The sequence below is a fragment of the Rhamphochromis sp. 'chilingali' genome (genome assembly GCF_963969265.1).
Source record: "Rhamphochromis sp. 'chilingali' genome assembly, chromosome: 14".
NCBI lineage: Eukaryota > Metazoa > Chordata > Actinopteri > Cichliformes > Cichlidae > Rhamphochromis > Rhamphochromis sp. 'chilingali'.
The window spans coordinates 16,713,702-16,731,025 of record NC_137941.1 but is presented as its reverse complement, the minus strand read 5'-3'; the positions used below and the strand labels follow the sequence as shown (position 1 = coordinate 16,731,025).

The 17,324-nt window shown below is 40.4% G+C and overlaps 1 protein-coding gene across 2 annotated transcripts; it reads right to left on the bottom strand.

Annotated features, from left to right (window-relative positions):
- Positions 1-461: 461 nt before the first annotated feature.
- LOC308410339 (glutamate decarboxylase 1-like) lies at positions 462-17,075 on the bottom strand. 2 transcript variants are annotated; one of them, XM_080903604.1, is made up of 17 exons: positions 15,218-17,075; positions 14,170-14,258; positions 12,534-12,596; positions 11,353-11,508; positions 10,799-11,041; positions 10,597-10,687; positions 6,696-6,808; positions 6,213-6,328; positions 6,012-6,091; positions 5,865-5,919; positions 5,315-5,431; positions 5,128-5,192; positions 3,911-3,989; positions 3,638-3,787; positions 3,445-3,552; positions 3,053-3,142; positions 462-2,037 (listed from the first exon to the last, which is right to left on the bottom strand). In XM_080903604.1, the coding sequence occupies exons 2-17, from the start codon at positions 14,243-14,245 to the stop codon at positions 1,864-1,866; spliced, it is 1,776 nt and encodes a 591-aa protein (XP_080759730.1). In that variant the 5' UTR covers positions 14,246-14,258; positions 15,218-17,075; the 3' UTR covers positions 462-1,863. The 2 variants fall into 2 exon arrangements, with proteins under 2 accessions (XP_080759730.1, XP_080759729.1); XM_080903603.1 differs by having other exon boundaries at positions 14,170-14,336; positions 15,218-17,074.
- Positions 17,076-17,324: the final 249 nt, after the last annotated feature.

Here is a 17,324-nt window from a genome sequence, read left to right as displayed (position 1 = left end):
AGTTTGGAATCTGGTGGAGCCAGTCTTCCAGGTAAAGGGGGTTACAGCTCTTAATCAATTTATTACCCACTGGGACCACTTTGGACTTCTATTATCACTGGGATGTCTCAGTTATGCAGTGTATATTACATATAGTCAATTCACATAACCATAAAACACACAACTTTTCTTTATTTGATGTATTTGTAATACTTTGAGATCATTTCTGTATTTTTTTCTCCCTCAATGTGCACAATGTGGAAGCCCAGTTTCTGGTAAAGGGATTGGATGTTTGTTGAATATAACTGGATTGTTATAGAAGAAAAATGCTTACTTTATAATAATAATAATTATAACTATTATTGTATGTACAACAGTGGGCTCTGTTCAACCTAAAGGAATAAAGATGTAACACCAGTTTTGTTAACCTAAAAAAGCCATTCTGACAAAGAACTGTGATCACAGACACCCTAAAGCTTGTGTTTTTATTAGCCTTGTAGATACACCAGTAATACTTTGCAAATGATTTGCCAAAGTACTTACATTGAATATGACAAGAGACATTGCGTCCCTCTAATTCGGGAGTGTACAGTTGTTTAATATGGCTTGTTATAGTAGCAAACACTGTGCACTTCATTGTTCAGGCAAAACATACTATGATAAACAATCCCCATTTCTCAACACAAAAACATTCCTATGGCGACGACGTTCAGACAGACAAAAGTTTGCATATTATACTTTTACTCCACTCCACACATTATAATACAGACAATCATGTGTCCCTCGAATCAAAGCTGCCCCACGATCAAGGTTTAGCATTGTGCTTTTTTATCATTAACAAAGCACCGGCAGTAGTGGCCACACTGCCAGTCAGTGAATCACAATGACATTGCACGGTTACACAACACTGATTGCACTAAAGTTAAAGGCATTAAATGAAGTACTCTTATATAAACATCTGAGTCTCTCTGTAAGGGAGAACAAGGAACATGTACATATTCATAACTCTTCTTTGGTTCACAAATACACTAAAAGACATGACTGTTATTCAAAACATTGCGATATAATACAGCAGCGTTTCCCAAAAAGGAAGGAAGGCAGGTTACAAATAGCAGACAACCTATTCACAATTATAATCTCTCAATATAAATAAAGTCATGTAGCTACCACATAACATATGGTTGATTTACATATAGGATTTTCTCACTGTAAAACTAGGACACATTTGGCACAAAGGCAATGTAACAGTACTTTACACAATCTACACAAAAAATTCTAAAAACACAGCAACCAAGTACAGAACCTGTTACAGTGACTGTGTTATATATATTCCCACTTGTGTATATCAAAGGGAAATATTAGCTAAAATGTCATGGTGCAACTGTCTTAATATTTACCTTTTATCGAATGATAATTATCACATATAGTACATATATACTATATAGCGCCCCGAACTGTCATCTGTGAAAAAAATATTTAAATTTTAGATCCTGACCAGTCTTTCATTTTTCATAGCAGCTATATACAGAATCATCAAGTGTTCAGACATTCTTGCTATTGCATATTTCATTGAAAAAGTAACCCATGTTAAACTCAGCTTCATCTCCTCTTCATGTATGTTTTTATCAAGAATACCACTGTTCTTAAACCTTTTCACTCAGAGAACCTGTTGTGCAAATATGTTAAGTATATGTCACGGTTGCAAAAGACAAGAGACAGAAACACACAGGGCATGGCGTTATTATTTGTTGTGCATTAGCAGAAAAGACCCATAAGCAACATCTCTATATGTCTTGAGGAGATAGACGGGATACGAAGCCAAGCCTGAGTCTCTCCAGAGTTGGAAAAGACAAAATGTTAAGAAAAAAAATACAGGTATGACTCTTACAAGTCATGCCCCAGTCGCTCAATCTCCTCGACCAGGAAATCGATGTCTGACCTGGTGGCGGCAGGGTTGGAGATGACCATGCGAAAGAAGTTGACCTTATCTCCTTGTGGCTGGTAACCCACCATCGTAGTGCCAGACTCCATCATCATTGCTTTGATCTTCGGAGCCACCTGTTGCAAAAAAAAAAAAAAAAAAAAAAAAAAGTTCAGAATGATCAAAACACTAACCTGCCACACCACCTATATAATCAGCCAATCACATTGCAGCTACTCAGTGCATTAGGCATGTAGACATTGTCACGACGACATGCTGAATTTTCAAACCGAGCATCAGAATGACAAACAAAGGCGATTTAAGTGACTTTAAATGTTGCATGTTTCTTGGTGCCACATGGGCTAATCTGAGTATTTCAGAAACAAATAATGTTCCCACATAACGATCTCCAGAATTCACCGGGAATGGTCAAAAACACCAAAAATATCCAGTGAGTGAAAATATCTTCTTGAGGCCAAACGTCAGAGGAGAATGACCAGACTGCTTCAAGATGGTAGGAAAGCAACAGTGACCACTAAAATAAATAACCACTCATTACAACCAAGGTATGCAGAAGAGCATTTCTGAATACACAGCATGTTGAACCACAAAGCACATGGGCTACAGCAGCAGAAGACCACACTAGGATGAATTTGTGCTGCAGCATTCAGACGGTAGAGTCAGAATCTTGTGTAAATAAAATTAAAGCATAGATCCATTCTGTCTCGTATGGCTGGTTCAGGCTGTTGTTGCTAAAGAACAGTCAAAGTCATCAAATCATCTCAAGCTGGCTTCTTGAACATGACAACGAGTTCACTCCACAGTCACCAGATCTCAATCACATCAATGATGTTCAGCTGAAAAGTCGACCGTGTGTTCTCATCAATATGGACCAAGATCACTGAGGAATGTTTCCAGCACCCTGTTGAATCTACACTACAATTAATTAATCCAGTTCTGAAAGTAAAAGACTGACCAACTTGGTACTGGCAAGGTGTACCTAACAAAGTGGTCAATGAGAGAATACATTCAAAGCAAATGTATATGTATACATATTCATATTTGACTTTATGAATCCATAAAACCTGGCAGAAAAGTGGTGCGTAAATCAATCTAAGAGAGCAGGGGAGCTGCAGATTGAGGAGTAATTACCTTGTGCAACCTCTGACGTCTCTCTTCACCATCAGGTAAACTGCGCAGGCTCGGTGGAATGTACCAGAAGCAGACATTAGTGTGCTGCGGCTGATAAGAGAAAATGGGAACAACATTTGTAATGAGTGCTGATAAAAAGCTGCCTTCTGTATTTTCAGCGTTTCTTGTCAACATGTCAGCAAAGCAAAGCGACCCAATCAATCCCAAAACCAAATTAAGGCATCAAGTGCTGAATTATTGCGGTTATTCATCACAAATGAAAAATATCTTTTGTGGAGCAGAAAACTCGGATAAAATAAAGCACAGACATTTTTCATCTGTTCGAGTTAGCGCTGCAGGGAATCTCTGGATGTTCATTTTTAAAATGTTTGCTGTGGAAACAGTCATCTCACCTCTCCTTTGAACACCATCTTGAATCCCTCTCTGTTTTTGATTTTATTGTAGAGGTAGGCTGACAGATCCAGGCACTTATCAATATGCTGCTCAAATCCTACTGTTCCCTGTAAGGGGAAAAAAAGAAGCTGTTACCATCTGCTTCTGCATATGGCAGCAAAGCTGACAGAAGCCCTGCAGATTAAAGCACACCTTTGCCTTCCACATCAGCCAGAACTTGAAGATATCGACATGCCGCCCACACTGAATGGCTTTGTCACCGGTGTCGTATGTAACGTCGTACTGTTTGTCTGGCTGGAAGAGGTATCCAGCACACATAGAGTTGCAGCCTTGTAACAGTCCCTGCAACGGAAGCGATCGTGATGAGACATGAACAAGATGGTTTTGGTGAAAGTGCACAGATTCGTTTGTGTGTGCAGAGGTGGTATGGTGCGGAGCAGGAAAGTGAAACAAACACATACTCACCCGCTCTCTGACTAGAATGGCAGAGCACTGCAGTGGCACTCCCATCATCTTGTGAGGGTTCCAGGTGACTGAGTTGGCCCTGCAGAGATATTGAAACAGTAAACACAGCTCTGTGAGGGTGTGGAAATGTGTGTGTGTGTGTGCTTATGGAGTCTGGTAGTGAAAGGTAAAACGACACCGACCCTCTCAAGATTTGAATGTAATAATTTTGCATGTTTGCATTTTGAAATATGGAGTCTGCAATCTGTAGCTGGAGCTGAGAACAGATTGCACTCTTGGCTTAAGACTAAAATACAGATTTTCCAGTTTCCTCTCTGGCCAAAGAAACACACTCTACTAAAGACACTGATTTCAATCAAATGGTGTCTCTTAGTATCTTTGAAATTACTGATGTGTCTCTCTGGGTTTGCCTATTTATGTTCGATGCAACTATTGTCAAACTTTCCCAAAAAGCAAATAAAAAATACTTCTTGAATGCCAGACAGTGCCTCTTTTGACAAGTTTTGAAACATTTTTCAAAATCTTTGCCTGTTTTTTTTAGGACTTGCACTCTTCTTACATCTTATTGAGACAGGAATGTTTAAAATTCTCAATGACAGAACATATAATACTCAAAGAAAGAAAGAAAAAGACATATGGGCTGTCTTAAGGCTCTGCACCTCATTATTTTCTCTCTCTGTAAATTTGATCACATTTATCACAATATATGCTACTCATCTGTATGTGCCTGTATATTCTGGCCTGCTGGTCTTCTCTGAAAAGCTCAAAGTTACATAATTTCCAGCACCTAAATTTTTTAAGTGGCTGAAAGAATAAATGAGGTCACCAAGAATGCCTCTTTTCACTAACACGACATAGCTGAGATCGTCATGAAACAGCTATCCAGAACTTTTGGGTTTTTTTTTTTGCTTGTCGTGCTTCACAAGGCATTCAGATTCTTGTTTTGGCCCTCTTATCGCCTGACTCTTGTCTTTCTCTTTGTGTGTTTTGAGTAAAGTGTGCTTCCTTTGTTAAATTAGAGTGTTGAGATTTTTTTCTCATTATATGCAGCTTGAAAACGCCTGGTAGGCAAGCTCTTGATTTGTGCTCATTAGACAAAATGACTGTCTTAAATAATATAGAAAAGATGCTGCTTTTTACAGGCTGAGTAGTGAAGCAGATGTGCAAGAAATTCGTCTAAACCCGTGTTTGCAAGTTCAGGCGATGTGTTCATTTACCTCTCCACTCCATTCAGCTTGTGTCTGTGTTTCCTGGACATCAGCAAACCTCCTCCCCACGCACCCTGCACGGGTCACAACATGGTAATAACACTGAACATATTGATATTGATCATAATGCCACAGCAGACTGCTGATTTGTACAGCTTTGTGTTCATTTTTTCCTTGGAGATCAATATTCTCTTACATCCACATGAAGCCACATATTGTACTTTTCACAGATGTCGGCAATTTCATTGATGGGATCAAAGGCTCCGTAGACGGTGGTACCAGCGGTGGCAGTCACAAACAGTGGAACATACCCCTACGATGCAAAGGCACAGCACACACAACAACAAAAAAAGACAATTCTTGGTTGAATTCAGGTTGTTATGTTCTTTTCTTTCTGCCTGATTGTTGACATCAAAGAGATCGGCTAAAACACGTTGCTCAAATGACGCTCTCTTTCCATCTGCACCTATTGTTGGGGCAAAATTGCTTCCCCATTTCTTCTAGTCTACGCATCACTTTGCCTTTGAAGGAAAGAGATACTTAAAAGCAGAGGGAGCGTCGTATGTGAACAGACAGAAGCCTTAACTTTATTGAAATAGCCTCACTGCTCCAGCATACCGAGTGTTTTCTTTGCTACAAGCAAATTCTGCAGCTCATGTAAGTGTTTCTTATTTTAAGCAGTAGCTGAACAGAGGGAATAAAAATGTTAGCAGGGCGATATCTGAGTCATTGCTGCAGACATTTACCTTTCGCTTGGCCTCTATTACTTTGGCTTCTAAGTCATCAGGAATGACTCTCCCTCTGGAAAAGAAGAGGATATGCAGTAGTATCTCATCTAGATGTTAAATATTTTTCCTAAACTATGTGCAGGTAGGTTAAATAACAAAACAAACCTTTCATCTGTGTTCAAAAGGATCAGGTTCTCTGTTCCGAAGCCCAGAGCTGCGCTTGCTTTCTTGATGGAGTAGTGGCTCTGCAGGGACAGGAGTTCATCACTCATCACTATGATGCTGATATTTATTTGCCCACCTAATGTAAATATGCTCCGGTGGTGAGATGTTAATATTCAGTGACACCGTTAGTGTTTGACTAACATGCTCTGAGGTGAAGAGGACCAGTCTGGGTGCAGCTGCCATGCCTTTGGTCTTCACTTCTGGGAAGAACTTGTATCTGGCAATCATCACACTGTACATGTTGGAAATTGCTCCACCTGCAGAATCAAAACATGGCTTAAAAATTTGCTACATATGTGATAATATGGATATTTCAAAGGCAAAACTTCTTCTACTACTTTCTTTATTTGTCCCTGACAGTTACTAATAACTTTGTAGATTCACATACTTAAAAATAATTATGATACATTGATAATGGTAAAGCAGCCAGCTGTATATGAAGCAGTTAATACTAACCTCACCTTTTATTTTTTTACACATTTGTAATTTTATAATCCCAATGTCTGTTTCTTTTGTCTTTAAAATGGGACACTTTGCATCATGAGTATAGTTTGATGATTGCATTTTTACTGTTTTCATGCACATGTGCTTCCATTGGAGGTTGATCATTGGTTGAGATTTTACCTGGAGAAAATATCCCATCACCCTCTCCATCTGGCCAGCCAACAATCTCTCTCATTTTTTTCAGAGTCAGCTGCTCCATTAGCACAAAAACGGGGGCGATCTCGTAGGTGAACCTGAACCAAACCAAAAGCAGAGAACTTGAAGAGCTACATGTAAATGAAACCCGGCTGTTTGATTTCCACTTAAAAATGTAGCACAGTCTTTAACTCTAATTAATGTTTTAGAGATGGACAGTATTAGATTAAAAAACAAAACATCAGCTCAGTTGTGAGGTGAGGGGCAGCATGAAGTGCATTTGGATACTTTAATTGTATACAGCATGAGCAGTAAGTTAATTTTTGGTGACACTGAAAGGGCCAGTCTTGGTCAGAACAAAGAGTATTTTTTAAAGGAAAGTAGTCATCTGTTATACTCATGGGGTGAAAAAACGGTTGTTGGAGATGCCAGCACTTGGCTGCTGCTTAAAAACAATATGAAATTCATCTTATTTTTGTATGCCATAAAGCTCTTCTTCTTCTTTTAGCCTTTAGGGGTCACCACAGCAGATCATCTTAAGCGGAAATTTTGCAGCTCTGGAAGGATAAGACCAATATGTGCCCATCAGGGGTTATAAGGAGTGGACGAATTCACCCAGAGGTCAGACCACACAATGCTCAGACAAACTTAAAACCCCCCACAGAGAGCTACATCTCAGACTCTACAGGCTATGGGTAGCATGTTAAATGTTAAACTTCATGATAGTACAATTAGGAAAAGACTGAACAAGTATGGTTTGGAAGGGTTGCCAAGAAAAAGCCTCTCCTGGTGACCAAAGAACATGGCAATGTGTCCTAGGTTTGCAAAGTTCGATTTGAACAAATCACAAGACTTCAACACAAACGCCTCATACCAACTGTCAAGCATGGATGTGGAGGGGTAAGGATTTAGGTTTGTCAAACATAGTCCAACACAAACTCCTCCAAAGTATTCTAAAGACAAATGTGAGGCTATCGCTCCAGCACCTAAGGTTTGGCCTAAATTGACAAGTTACAACAGAATGGGTAAAAAAGAAAAGAATCAAGATGCTGCAAAGGACCGGTCAAAGTCCAGACCTTATGTTGAAATTGAAGTTATTAAAATTTTGTAACTGAAAGAAGGTGTACTTTCTCTTCACCCTGACTGTATAAGATTTGTCATATAACGAAACAAGATGAAAACCAACAACCTCAAAGAAGCACACAGCCAATTTGGAATTGCAGCACAAAAAGACTCATCCAAATTCTCCAAACCAGTATTCTTCTGCTTGCACAAACATCTATCCATTCATGTAAAGACAGTAACTAAATCATTAGGAACATTGCAGTATGTCACACTGTAACTCACAGCATCTTCAACATGTATAGACCCATGGCAACATGAAGGGGGAAAAACATAAACAAGTCAGATTCGTTCATGCAGACGAGGCTCACTCATTCTGATTATGTAAGACCAGGATGTGATTGTCAGTCTATTAGTGTCAGTCAATATCTGCCAGGGGTAATTAGGGTTGATAGAGTAATTAATAAAGGTAAATTGGTGTGTAAGCAACCTCCACCCGTGGGTTCAACTCCTCCACAGGGGTGTTGTTAGCAACACAAAAGGTGAGGGTACTTTTTAAAAGCCACATGATGGACTGATGTCTCAACCAATGAGAGGGAAGAAGACTTTGAAAAGCATTAGTCTACTATAAACCTTCACATCTATTACCCTCTAAAAGCTCCACTAATCTCTAGATAATCTGTTGTGAAGGATGAGCTCCGCTCAGAAATGATGACAGATCGGTTATAAACTTTAAAAAAAAAGAAAATTGCCGTCATTTATTGTGCTGAAGGAGAATAACTAAGCTGACCAATGAGGCAAAGGGATTTTTCAGTTTGGCAACCCATAATTTGTTCTTAACAATGGACTGATCTATAAGACCTTAATGAACAATTAAGTTATGTCAACAGCCATTTTTTACAACCCTCTGTCGGCTTTTTTATGTAGCTTAATCACAAGCAAAGTCCAATTTTCATCTGGAGTGCAAGCAGTGTGATTCACAGATGACTTGTCCATGCTGCCAACCTTCCTCGTCTGTTTAGTATATAAGTGGTTTTAGCTGATAGATGCATGTATTGCCATTTAACAGTGAGATTGTAATGTAATGTAAAAGCACTTTTTCTTTTTGTTTTTAAAGATCATTTAATTTCTAATAGGAGACAGGAAACAAGGTCCATGGCTAAAATCAAACCAGGCATCCGACGCTTCTGCACGTCTCATCTTCGGCACTTCTCGGGATCATGACAGATTTCTACATAAGCTGACCTTTGACGTTCAGGTGGATGATGTCTACCTGAAGTTCAAAAATCACCAGCACATGTAGTTTTATCACAAGCTTTGTCGTTTTCATGTCGATAGCACTTTTATGAGAATGTTTTATTATATTCTCAGCTCGTTCGGGTCACTAAACCTAAAAAAAAAACCAATAAGAGACTTTAAGGTATCATTACACTGTGACCCCGAATGACCTCCCGGCTGATCCTAGCCTCCCTCTATCAAAGGAGTTTAACTTGTTTATGTCTCTGTATTCCAACATGCAGGAAAAATAGACTGGAAAAAGTAATTTCATACTGTTGCTTTTTTGAATATTTAATACCCGTTTGATGTTTTGTTTTTGTTGTTTTTTTTACAATAAATTTCCCCTTAGGAATAATAAAGGTGTCCTTTTTCTCCTATATAAATAAATGATATTTGACTGCAGATCAAACAGGTGCACTGACATGTATCCATTAACGTTGAGTGTATTGAAGATGTCAGTAAATATAAATATCTGGAATGGGACTGAGAAATTTGTGATGTTTGCTTTATAAAAATTTGTTTTCTTGCATAACTTCATTTGTGGACAGAAATCTAACCGTGCTCTATATGAACATATTCACTAAGCTTGGTAACATTTTCAGTATGACACTGATTTGTGAGTCCTGTTTGTTGGGGTGCTCAGTGATACAGCTCGCCCTGTTACATTGGTACAATGTACAATACTGATTTGATCAGACATCCCTCAGACCTTCCAGCTCTGATAAACAGACCTGCAATGTTTAAGTATTTCCACCTGTTATTTTATTCATCGGCTAGATTTTGCAGAAATTACCAACAAAACTAATCGCTCATCTTTTTTATTTTACGCTGATGCATGCAAATGCAGCACTATTGCTATGTATGGTATGTTTTGTTCCTTCCCCTTTGAACGCATTAGGTGGCAAAACACCACTCATTCTTCTCAGTCTATAAAGTATGACGTAATGCAGTCCAACATGTCCACAGACTACAGCCCTGACTGCGACCACCTGCACAGTCTTCTCTGACAAAGAGTCATTTAGAACTCACGTTCAGGATTGATTGCACTATAGCAAAACTGAGCAGAGCCCCAATAATGGCTGCTGTACCGATCCTGTGAAGGGAAAAGACTCATTTTTCTCTCCCGGCATTGTTATGTCACAGGAACCAGCAGCACATGGAACAAAGACAACATGTAAACTGTGAATGCAAATCAATATGCAATTTAGTTTGCCTGCAGGGCTGAATTATGTGACCACAGCCTAAGCGCAGGACAACATCGACAATACTGCCAGTGAGTAGCCATCTGAATGTCTTCTTTTGTGCTCTTTATTTTCTTGCTTGACTGACAATCTATTAGAGCATGCTGGGCATTCCTCTGCCAAACACAGTAATTACTGTATGTCCCTTGAAGTATTCCTCTTACTGGGAGCCTCTCTCTTCATGGGCCATTAAAAACAGTGAGTACAAAAAAAGAGCTTTAAAATAGGCTGAATCTAATGAACCTAATAACTTCAAAAACATCACATTTTTATTGCGCTGATCCCGGCTGTATTGGAGTACTCACATATTAGTGTTGGCTGTAGATGTAAGCCACTCTCCTGCCAACCCCACAATATCTAATCCGGTGGAGAGCTGGTTAAAGAACCTGGGGTGACCTGCGATTGATGAAGATGCAATAAAGATACTCAGAAAACACTTTATTATCTAAGAATTTGTGTGAGTTAATGAAAGTTATTGATTAGCACTACAGCCTGCAGGCCTCATACCTGTTCTCACTCCATATTTTAGCGTGTCTCTGCAATCCACTAGGATCTGCTCCAGAGACTCAGGCTGGTCAGAGAGCTCCAGGTTGAAGCCCTCGATGCCCTCTAGCAGCTGGTGGGGATGGTGGAAGTCCAGGACCTTGGTAGACCTGTCAAAGGTCTTCCGGATGTAGCTGGTGAGGATTTCCACGACCTCCAGCAAGAACTGCATGGTTGGCTCCTCTCCATTTTTGGCAGGTAGCAGCTCTAAAAAATGACAAAGGTCATCTGCATTCATTTGTGTTTTGTTTGTTTTTTTTAATTATTCTTTCTGATTTTTACATGTTTTACAATTTTATTTTTATTTTTTGGAAACCTCAGGATCTCCCTACAACTTATTACTTTTATGTTTTCATTTTCTTAAACCATCAAATTCAATAAAGACATTTTTGAGAAAATTATTCTTGCACAAGAATCCAAGAATTTCCCACAGGTTTATGGGTGAATTTAGGCCTAATATATAATGATGATGTTAAAATATAACGAACATACGGGTTTTCTTTGTATTTTAAGCCTACCTCTGGCGTACAGATTGGAGAAGTCGGACTCTGTTCGCCTGAAACGCGCCTCTCCGCCGCTGTTATCGCAGGACAGCAGGTTCTTGGCTGTGCGCTCCTTGAAGGAACTCACAATCCTGCTCCTCTCCTCCAGATTGTTGTTCTTCTGCAGGAATCCTAAATATGAAGAAGGGGAGTCCGGAGGATGAAAACACTTCCCAAACATGATGAGAGCTGCAGCTTTCCCCACTATAACATGCACAATAACGAGTACTTCTGTTTTCGTGTTTCTCCAGTTTATCTCGTCTCTCCCGCTTTCTCTCTCGCTCTGTCCTTTCTCTGCCTTTATTTTGAATGAGAAGAGGCTCCCATTCTGTCCTATTCACGGACGGGTGGGGTTTGATACCTCTCTGGGAGGTTGAAGCCAGTGACATCAGCACCAAACTCCAGCCAGGCAAAAACAAATGGCTGTCGTTTAGTGGATGTACATTCTTATTAAGACACGTTGTGCACTTTACTGTGCAGCGGAGAACACAAGTAGTCATACATTCATACGAATATATGAATACAAATAAAATAATACAGCTAAAAACCTCTGACATTTACAGTCTTACTTTAATTCTAAATAAGAAATCGTTGTTTTTGTGTTTCTTTCTCTATTTTGGCGCGTAGTTGTGGATTCTATTTAATGACCATAACAAAAACCAGTAAAACGTGTCGGTGAAAGATACCAAAAAAATAATTGTAGCGCGCACTGGTGCGTGTCATTCACCAGTATGGTAACTGTCCTTGGTTAGTTAGTGTCAGGCTCAAATGGACTCTGAAGATGGAAATCGGAAAATCCATCCCGCATAATTCCCTCTTTAATTTCATCAGCTCTGACTCGGGCATCAATTGATGGGTTTTTGGCAGCTGAAGCATTTTTTCCCATTTTGTGTAAAATGGCGAGATGATATTGGGGGGTGGGGGTAATTTAATAAACTGCATAATGCTGGTTAGTCTTGCGGGGGTTTTTTTTCGCGAGGAAGGGAATTAAAAATCTAATTAGAGCAGCAATCAGCGCTGTTTCCAAACGAGCCGCGAGTAAAACGATGCAGGCCGTGAAGCCTACAGTCATGTTTGTAGAATATTAGCTTCGATCATTGAGAGATGCAGATTTATTCAGAAAAAAATATAATATTGGAAAAAAAGGGCGAACTTACCACATATTTTCATCCCCAATTTTCTAGTACAGCCATGCGCAACTCCACACCAAGCATCATAACCTGACATTTAAAGGAGGGAAAACTATTAGAGACGGCCTCACAGAAAGAAATGCACTCTTTCATTTTGAATGCATTTATTTATTTTTTAGCTTGAACAGTTACACATGAAAATAAATGATGAGAAGAAAATGAGAATGATGAAGAATGTTAAAGCAAAAGAAATAGTTTCTTTGGAGTATTTTAACATTTAGCCGCACTCTGGTGGGCAGTGCTGTATTTTCAGCGCCTGTCACCGTTCATGACCTGGGCAAGGACTTAAAATTAATTAGCTCTTTGATCCCATGCCAGCCTGATTGAGTGAAAAGATGCTGGTTAAAAATGCAAGCGTGGGTAGACATGAGCCTGCCGGCCAGTGACAGATAGAGAATTACTGTGTTATCAAGTGCTTCCAGCCAGAGAGGGGATGGGGCACCTTGGATGGGAAGCAAAGGCGAAATCCTCGAGAAAAAAAAAAGAAAAACACAGCAATTTAGGGGAGGAGGGAGTGCAGGGGTGGGGTGGTAGGAGTGGGGAGATAGGAGGAGGAGGTGGTGATCGGTCCCATTCCCACATCCCAATTTAACCCTTGCTTTGGCTCATTAGATAAATCATCGCTGGGCTCAGCTCACTGGACGCACTTTAACAGACCCCCCCCCAAGCCAGTAGAAATGAGACAGAGAAAAGAAAAATAGAAAAATGAAAAATAAATAAATAAATAAATAAAAACAGGCTGAACAAGCATTTTCATATAGGATTAAAAGCACACAATACATTTGCAGACGTGCAGATATATAGAAAAGCCAGGCAATGCATGGGCCTAATGTGAAGCAACCAGCGCAGTGCATTAGAGACACATATACTGCACGCGCAAAGCCATTCCTACAGGTTATCCAAGATCACACAGGACTGGAAGAAACACAGCAAAACCTTAAATTCACCAGCATCTGTGCTTATTTCACGTCTACACCTGTTACATGATTTTAGACCCCAGACTCGTGCTTGTATAACCGCTGCCAGTGAAATGACTGCACAGTGCCCTTTATCGAAGGCTACAGCGCTCAAGTGTGCCATTAGGAGCAATTTATTAGGGCAGGCTTTTAACAGCAACTTCAGACGCAATTTCTATTATTCCATGAAGGCACTTTAATTTAGAAATGAGTAAAAACATAAAATTAATAATAATAATAATAATAATAATAATAATAAATCCTCTCTCTCTCTCTCTCCGGTGGTGCTCCTCTGGGCTTGTCTTCCAGGCTAATCGCCTGCAGTGTGATGTTAGTAGAGGACATCATTTTCTGACAGCAGCACTGGTCTGCCACGCAGATGCCGGGAGGGGTGGAGGGTGGGGGTGAGGGGACCGTATGGTGAATGAAATGCAGCGGTGATTTGTGGCGAAGGAAGCTCTCTCTCTCTCGCAAATGGCAGCGGAATTTTTCTCTTTCTTTCTCCACCCCCCCCCCCCCCCCCCCCTCCTCCACCACCACCACCCGCACTCTCTCTTTCTCTCCCTCCCTCGATGAAAATGATTAATGGCATTGCCCACAAAGTAAATAGCACACGTGAAATAGCATTTTATCTGTAATGGACCTACTTGAGCCCGGTGGCCGTAAATTTGTCGAGTTGGGATCCGGATCGCCGCCAGAAGAGGAGGGTGCAGACGCCGCCATCACTCCCGAGACCCTGTGCCAAAGTCCTCACCTCAAAAAGCCTGGTCACTTTTTTTTTCTCCTTTATTCCCCTCCCAAAGCTGTCTCTGGGCTATCCAATGACAGGGGAACAGAAACAATACCGCGTGTATGACTTAAAAAACAAAAATGTGCCTCTTCCTCTTTAACACTGAAAGAGATGCTCAACTTGGAGACTCTGGACGACAAGGGCACAGTCTCTCTAACAAGTTGATTTGGGGCTTCAAATTCTCAGCCCAAGCTACAAAAATAAATGTATAACTAAAACATTACCACTTTACGTTTACGCACAACTAACAGTTAACTATTTAATTAAACCCTTTCTGACAGAATCACATCATTTCAGTAACATCGCTCACTGCTCAGGAGATCTGAATGATGGTTATTTTTTACCACAACAGAGCTTATTAATAACCCTAATTATTCTGGCAAAGCTATTAAAAATGTAAAACATTTAACCATATTGTTTCTGGATGTTAGGCCGAAAGTAAAAAAAAAATGCAAATAATATAATAATAATAATATTAATACTATTATTTATTTATTTATACTTTCTCCAATTAATATCATGGCCTTATTGGTAATCAGTCATTAGCTTGAGCCACACTAATATCAATGACAAATATTAGTTCAAGGTGATCATTCCTCTCACCGGCCCAGGTTAAAGTCAACCCACGGAAATAGACGACGTGCATCTTCATTCCCTCCCCCCATGCGGTTATTAAATATTCAAATATTATTTTTATATTCGAAACCTTTTCAAAAATAACAAATACAAATACGTGCAATTTGCGTGCAAACTGGGCCAACGTGTAATTTAAACCTAGAAGTGTCAAAGGAACTTCTCCCGCTTTATAAAAACACCTGTTAGAGCATCGATGGCAATAAAGGAGACTTTTGTTGCGTGCTGGCTTCCTACAGTAAACCCTGAAAATGAAGAATGAAGCTACTTACCGCGCCTATGTGTGTCCAGGTGAACAGGTACAGTCCAAAAAACAAAAAAGAAAAAGAAAAATTTTTTGTGACTAAACTGAATCCTGGACGAGAGCCTGCCGCGCTCTTCCACTCAAACAAGACGAAGAAGAAACAATAGACCCGAGTCCCGGCTCTCCGTTAGATCCGACACAAGGTGACCTTGCTTGTGTTGATGAGACTTTGATTTGCTGACATTTAAAGCGAGCTTTGTCTTTCTTTTGTCACTGCGCACGGATGACTCACGGTGCTACCTCCAGTGGTGCAGCATATCTGTGAGGCAGCAGAGCAGTCTGCAGGTGTGACACTGAATGGCGCCGCTTTCGGCCCCCTAAAGAGCCACTTTTTTGGGGTCTGTGGGGGGGTTGCTTGTCTCCGGATCTATACAGCTCTGGTCTGAATCCTAGTCACGAACATGGAGTTGAAGTTTGATTCCGTGAGCATGAGGAGGGATCAGGATCTTTAAAGGGGGGAGGAGGGGGGAGCGCTGCTTTTTTTTTTTTTTTGCTCTTGTGGAAAAAAACAAGAGGGCATCACACAAAGCGACACAATCACGAGCCTGAAACACTCATTTTGTTGCTCTTGTTTATTTATTTATTTGTTAGAACCCCACGAACACCACGAGGGATTCTTCTATTTCAGCACATCGAACGGGGAATCAATAAGAAGCCACGCCGAGCAGTCCCAACGCCACGTGTGATTAAATGCAGAACATAGAGCTGTCACAAACATCTTATTTCCACACTTTCTGTGCAGACAGATCGGTGCTGAGCGGTGAAGATGTAACCTACGACACCAGCGGCGCGCTGACACGGGCGAAAAATCCACAAGGTGGCAGTGAGAAACCAAGAATGGGTACTCCAGGAGCCCAGCACAAGTGGTCTATTTCCAGAAATACTCCATGAATCTAATTATAAACTGGCCCATTAATCTGGAACACGTCACCGTCATACGTGAAGGCACGGGACATGAGTGGACACGCACGAGGCGGCCAATCAGGAGCAAAGATCACCCACTCCTGGATTCTGGGAGATTTGTTATCCTTGTTCTTCTGATGATGGATCATCTTGAAACCGATTAAAGGTCACATCACACGCTGTGTCACGATCTATAAAAACTGTTTTTGAGACTGTGGTGTTTTCAGCACTGGACAGCTCCATTACAGTCTGTGGAAAAGGCTTTAAGAAGCCTACAGCTGCCCAGCTCTGACTTCCCTGAAGACAGTCAGGGCCGGAATAACCTACAACTACAGGCAGGGGAAGTTGAATTGCTTGAACTTTAACAATATCCACATGTCCATGTCTAAAGCATCATTGACCACTTTAACTCTACATCATGCTAATGCTAAAAGGTTCATGGATGTAGTGGAGGAGGACATGCAGAGGGCTGGTGTGGCAGAAGGGGTAATAGGGACTGGGTGAGATGGAAGCAGATGATCTGTGGCAAGACTTAAAGAAAGAAGAAGATTTACAAGGTACAATTTAAAGTCCTCATACTATGAAAAAATATGACATTTAAGAATTTCAAATTATTACTAAGCTTTCTGCCAAACTAATAATTGGATTTATTGGATAAACTTGGATTGTGGCTGTGTGGTTGTGGTTAAAGGCAATTATCTAATAAACATCAAGAATATAAGTAAGTAGGTACATTTTATTTATGTAGGATATTTAAAACCAAAGTGCTTTATGGTTAAATAAATGGTTCAGTGCAGTAACAACTTATCTGCCAACCACAGTTCAGATCAGCTGTTTCCAAGACCTTGAAACACAAAAAGGCATGTATTTAGCTTGGGTTCAAAGACAGTCACAGTTGACGCATTTCTGAGGATCATTCCAGATTCTTGGTACAGCGACAGCAAAGGCACAACCCCCTTTTTTAAAAGAAGCTTTGACTGAAGAATGGGACAGAGTGACTGGGAAGCAGGCCTTAATGATCTTGAGGGAGTGCATGGATGAAGTGTATCTACCACATATGCAGGTGTGGAAACATTTAAGGCTATGAACACAAACAGTCTCCCTTTATACTGGATTGTGTAACGCAGAGCCAATACAAGGCTGCCAACACTGAAGTAATGTAATCTCTCTCT

Coding starts and splice junctions, on each gene's coding strand:
- LOC308410339 (XM_080903604.1), bottom strand. CDS start 14,245: ATGGCGGCGTCTGCACCCTCCTCTTCTGGCGGCGATCCGGATCCCAAC. Junction 6,092..6,212: donor TCCTCTTCACCTCAGAGCAT/GTTAGTCAAACA, acceptor CTGTCCCTGCAG/AGCCACTACTCCATCAAGAA. Junction 3,143..3,444: donor AGATGGTGTTCAAAGGAGAG/GTGAGATGACTG, acceptor TTCTCTTATCAG/CCGCAGCACACTAATGTCTG.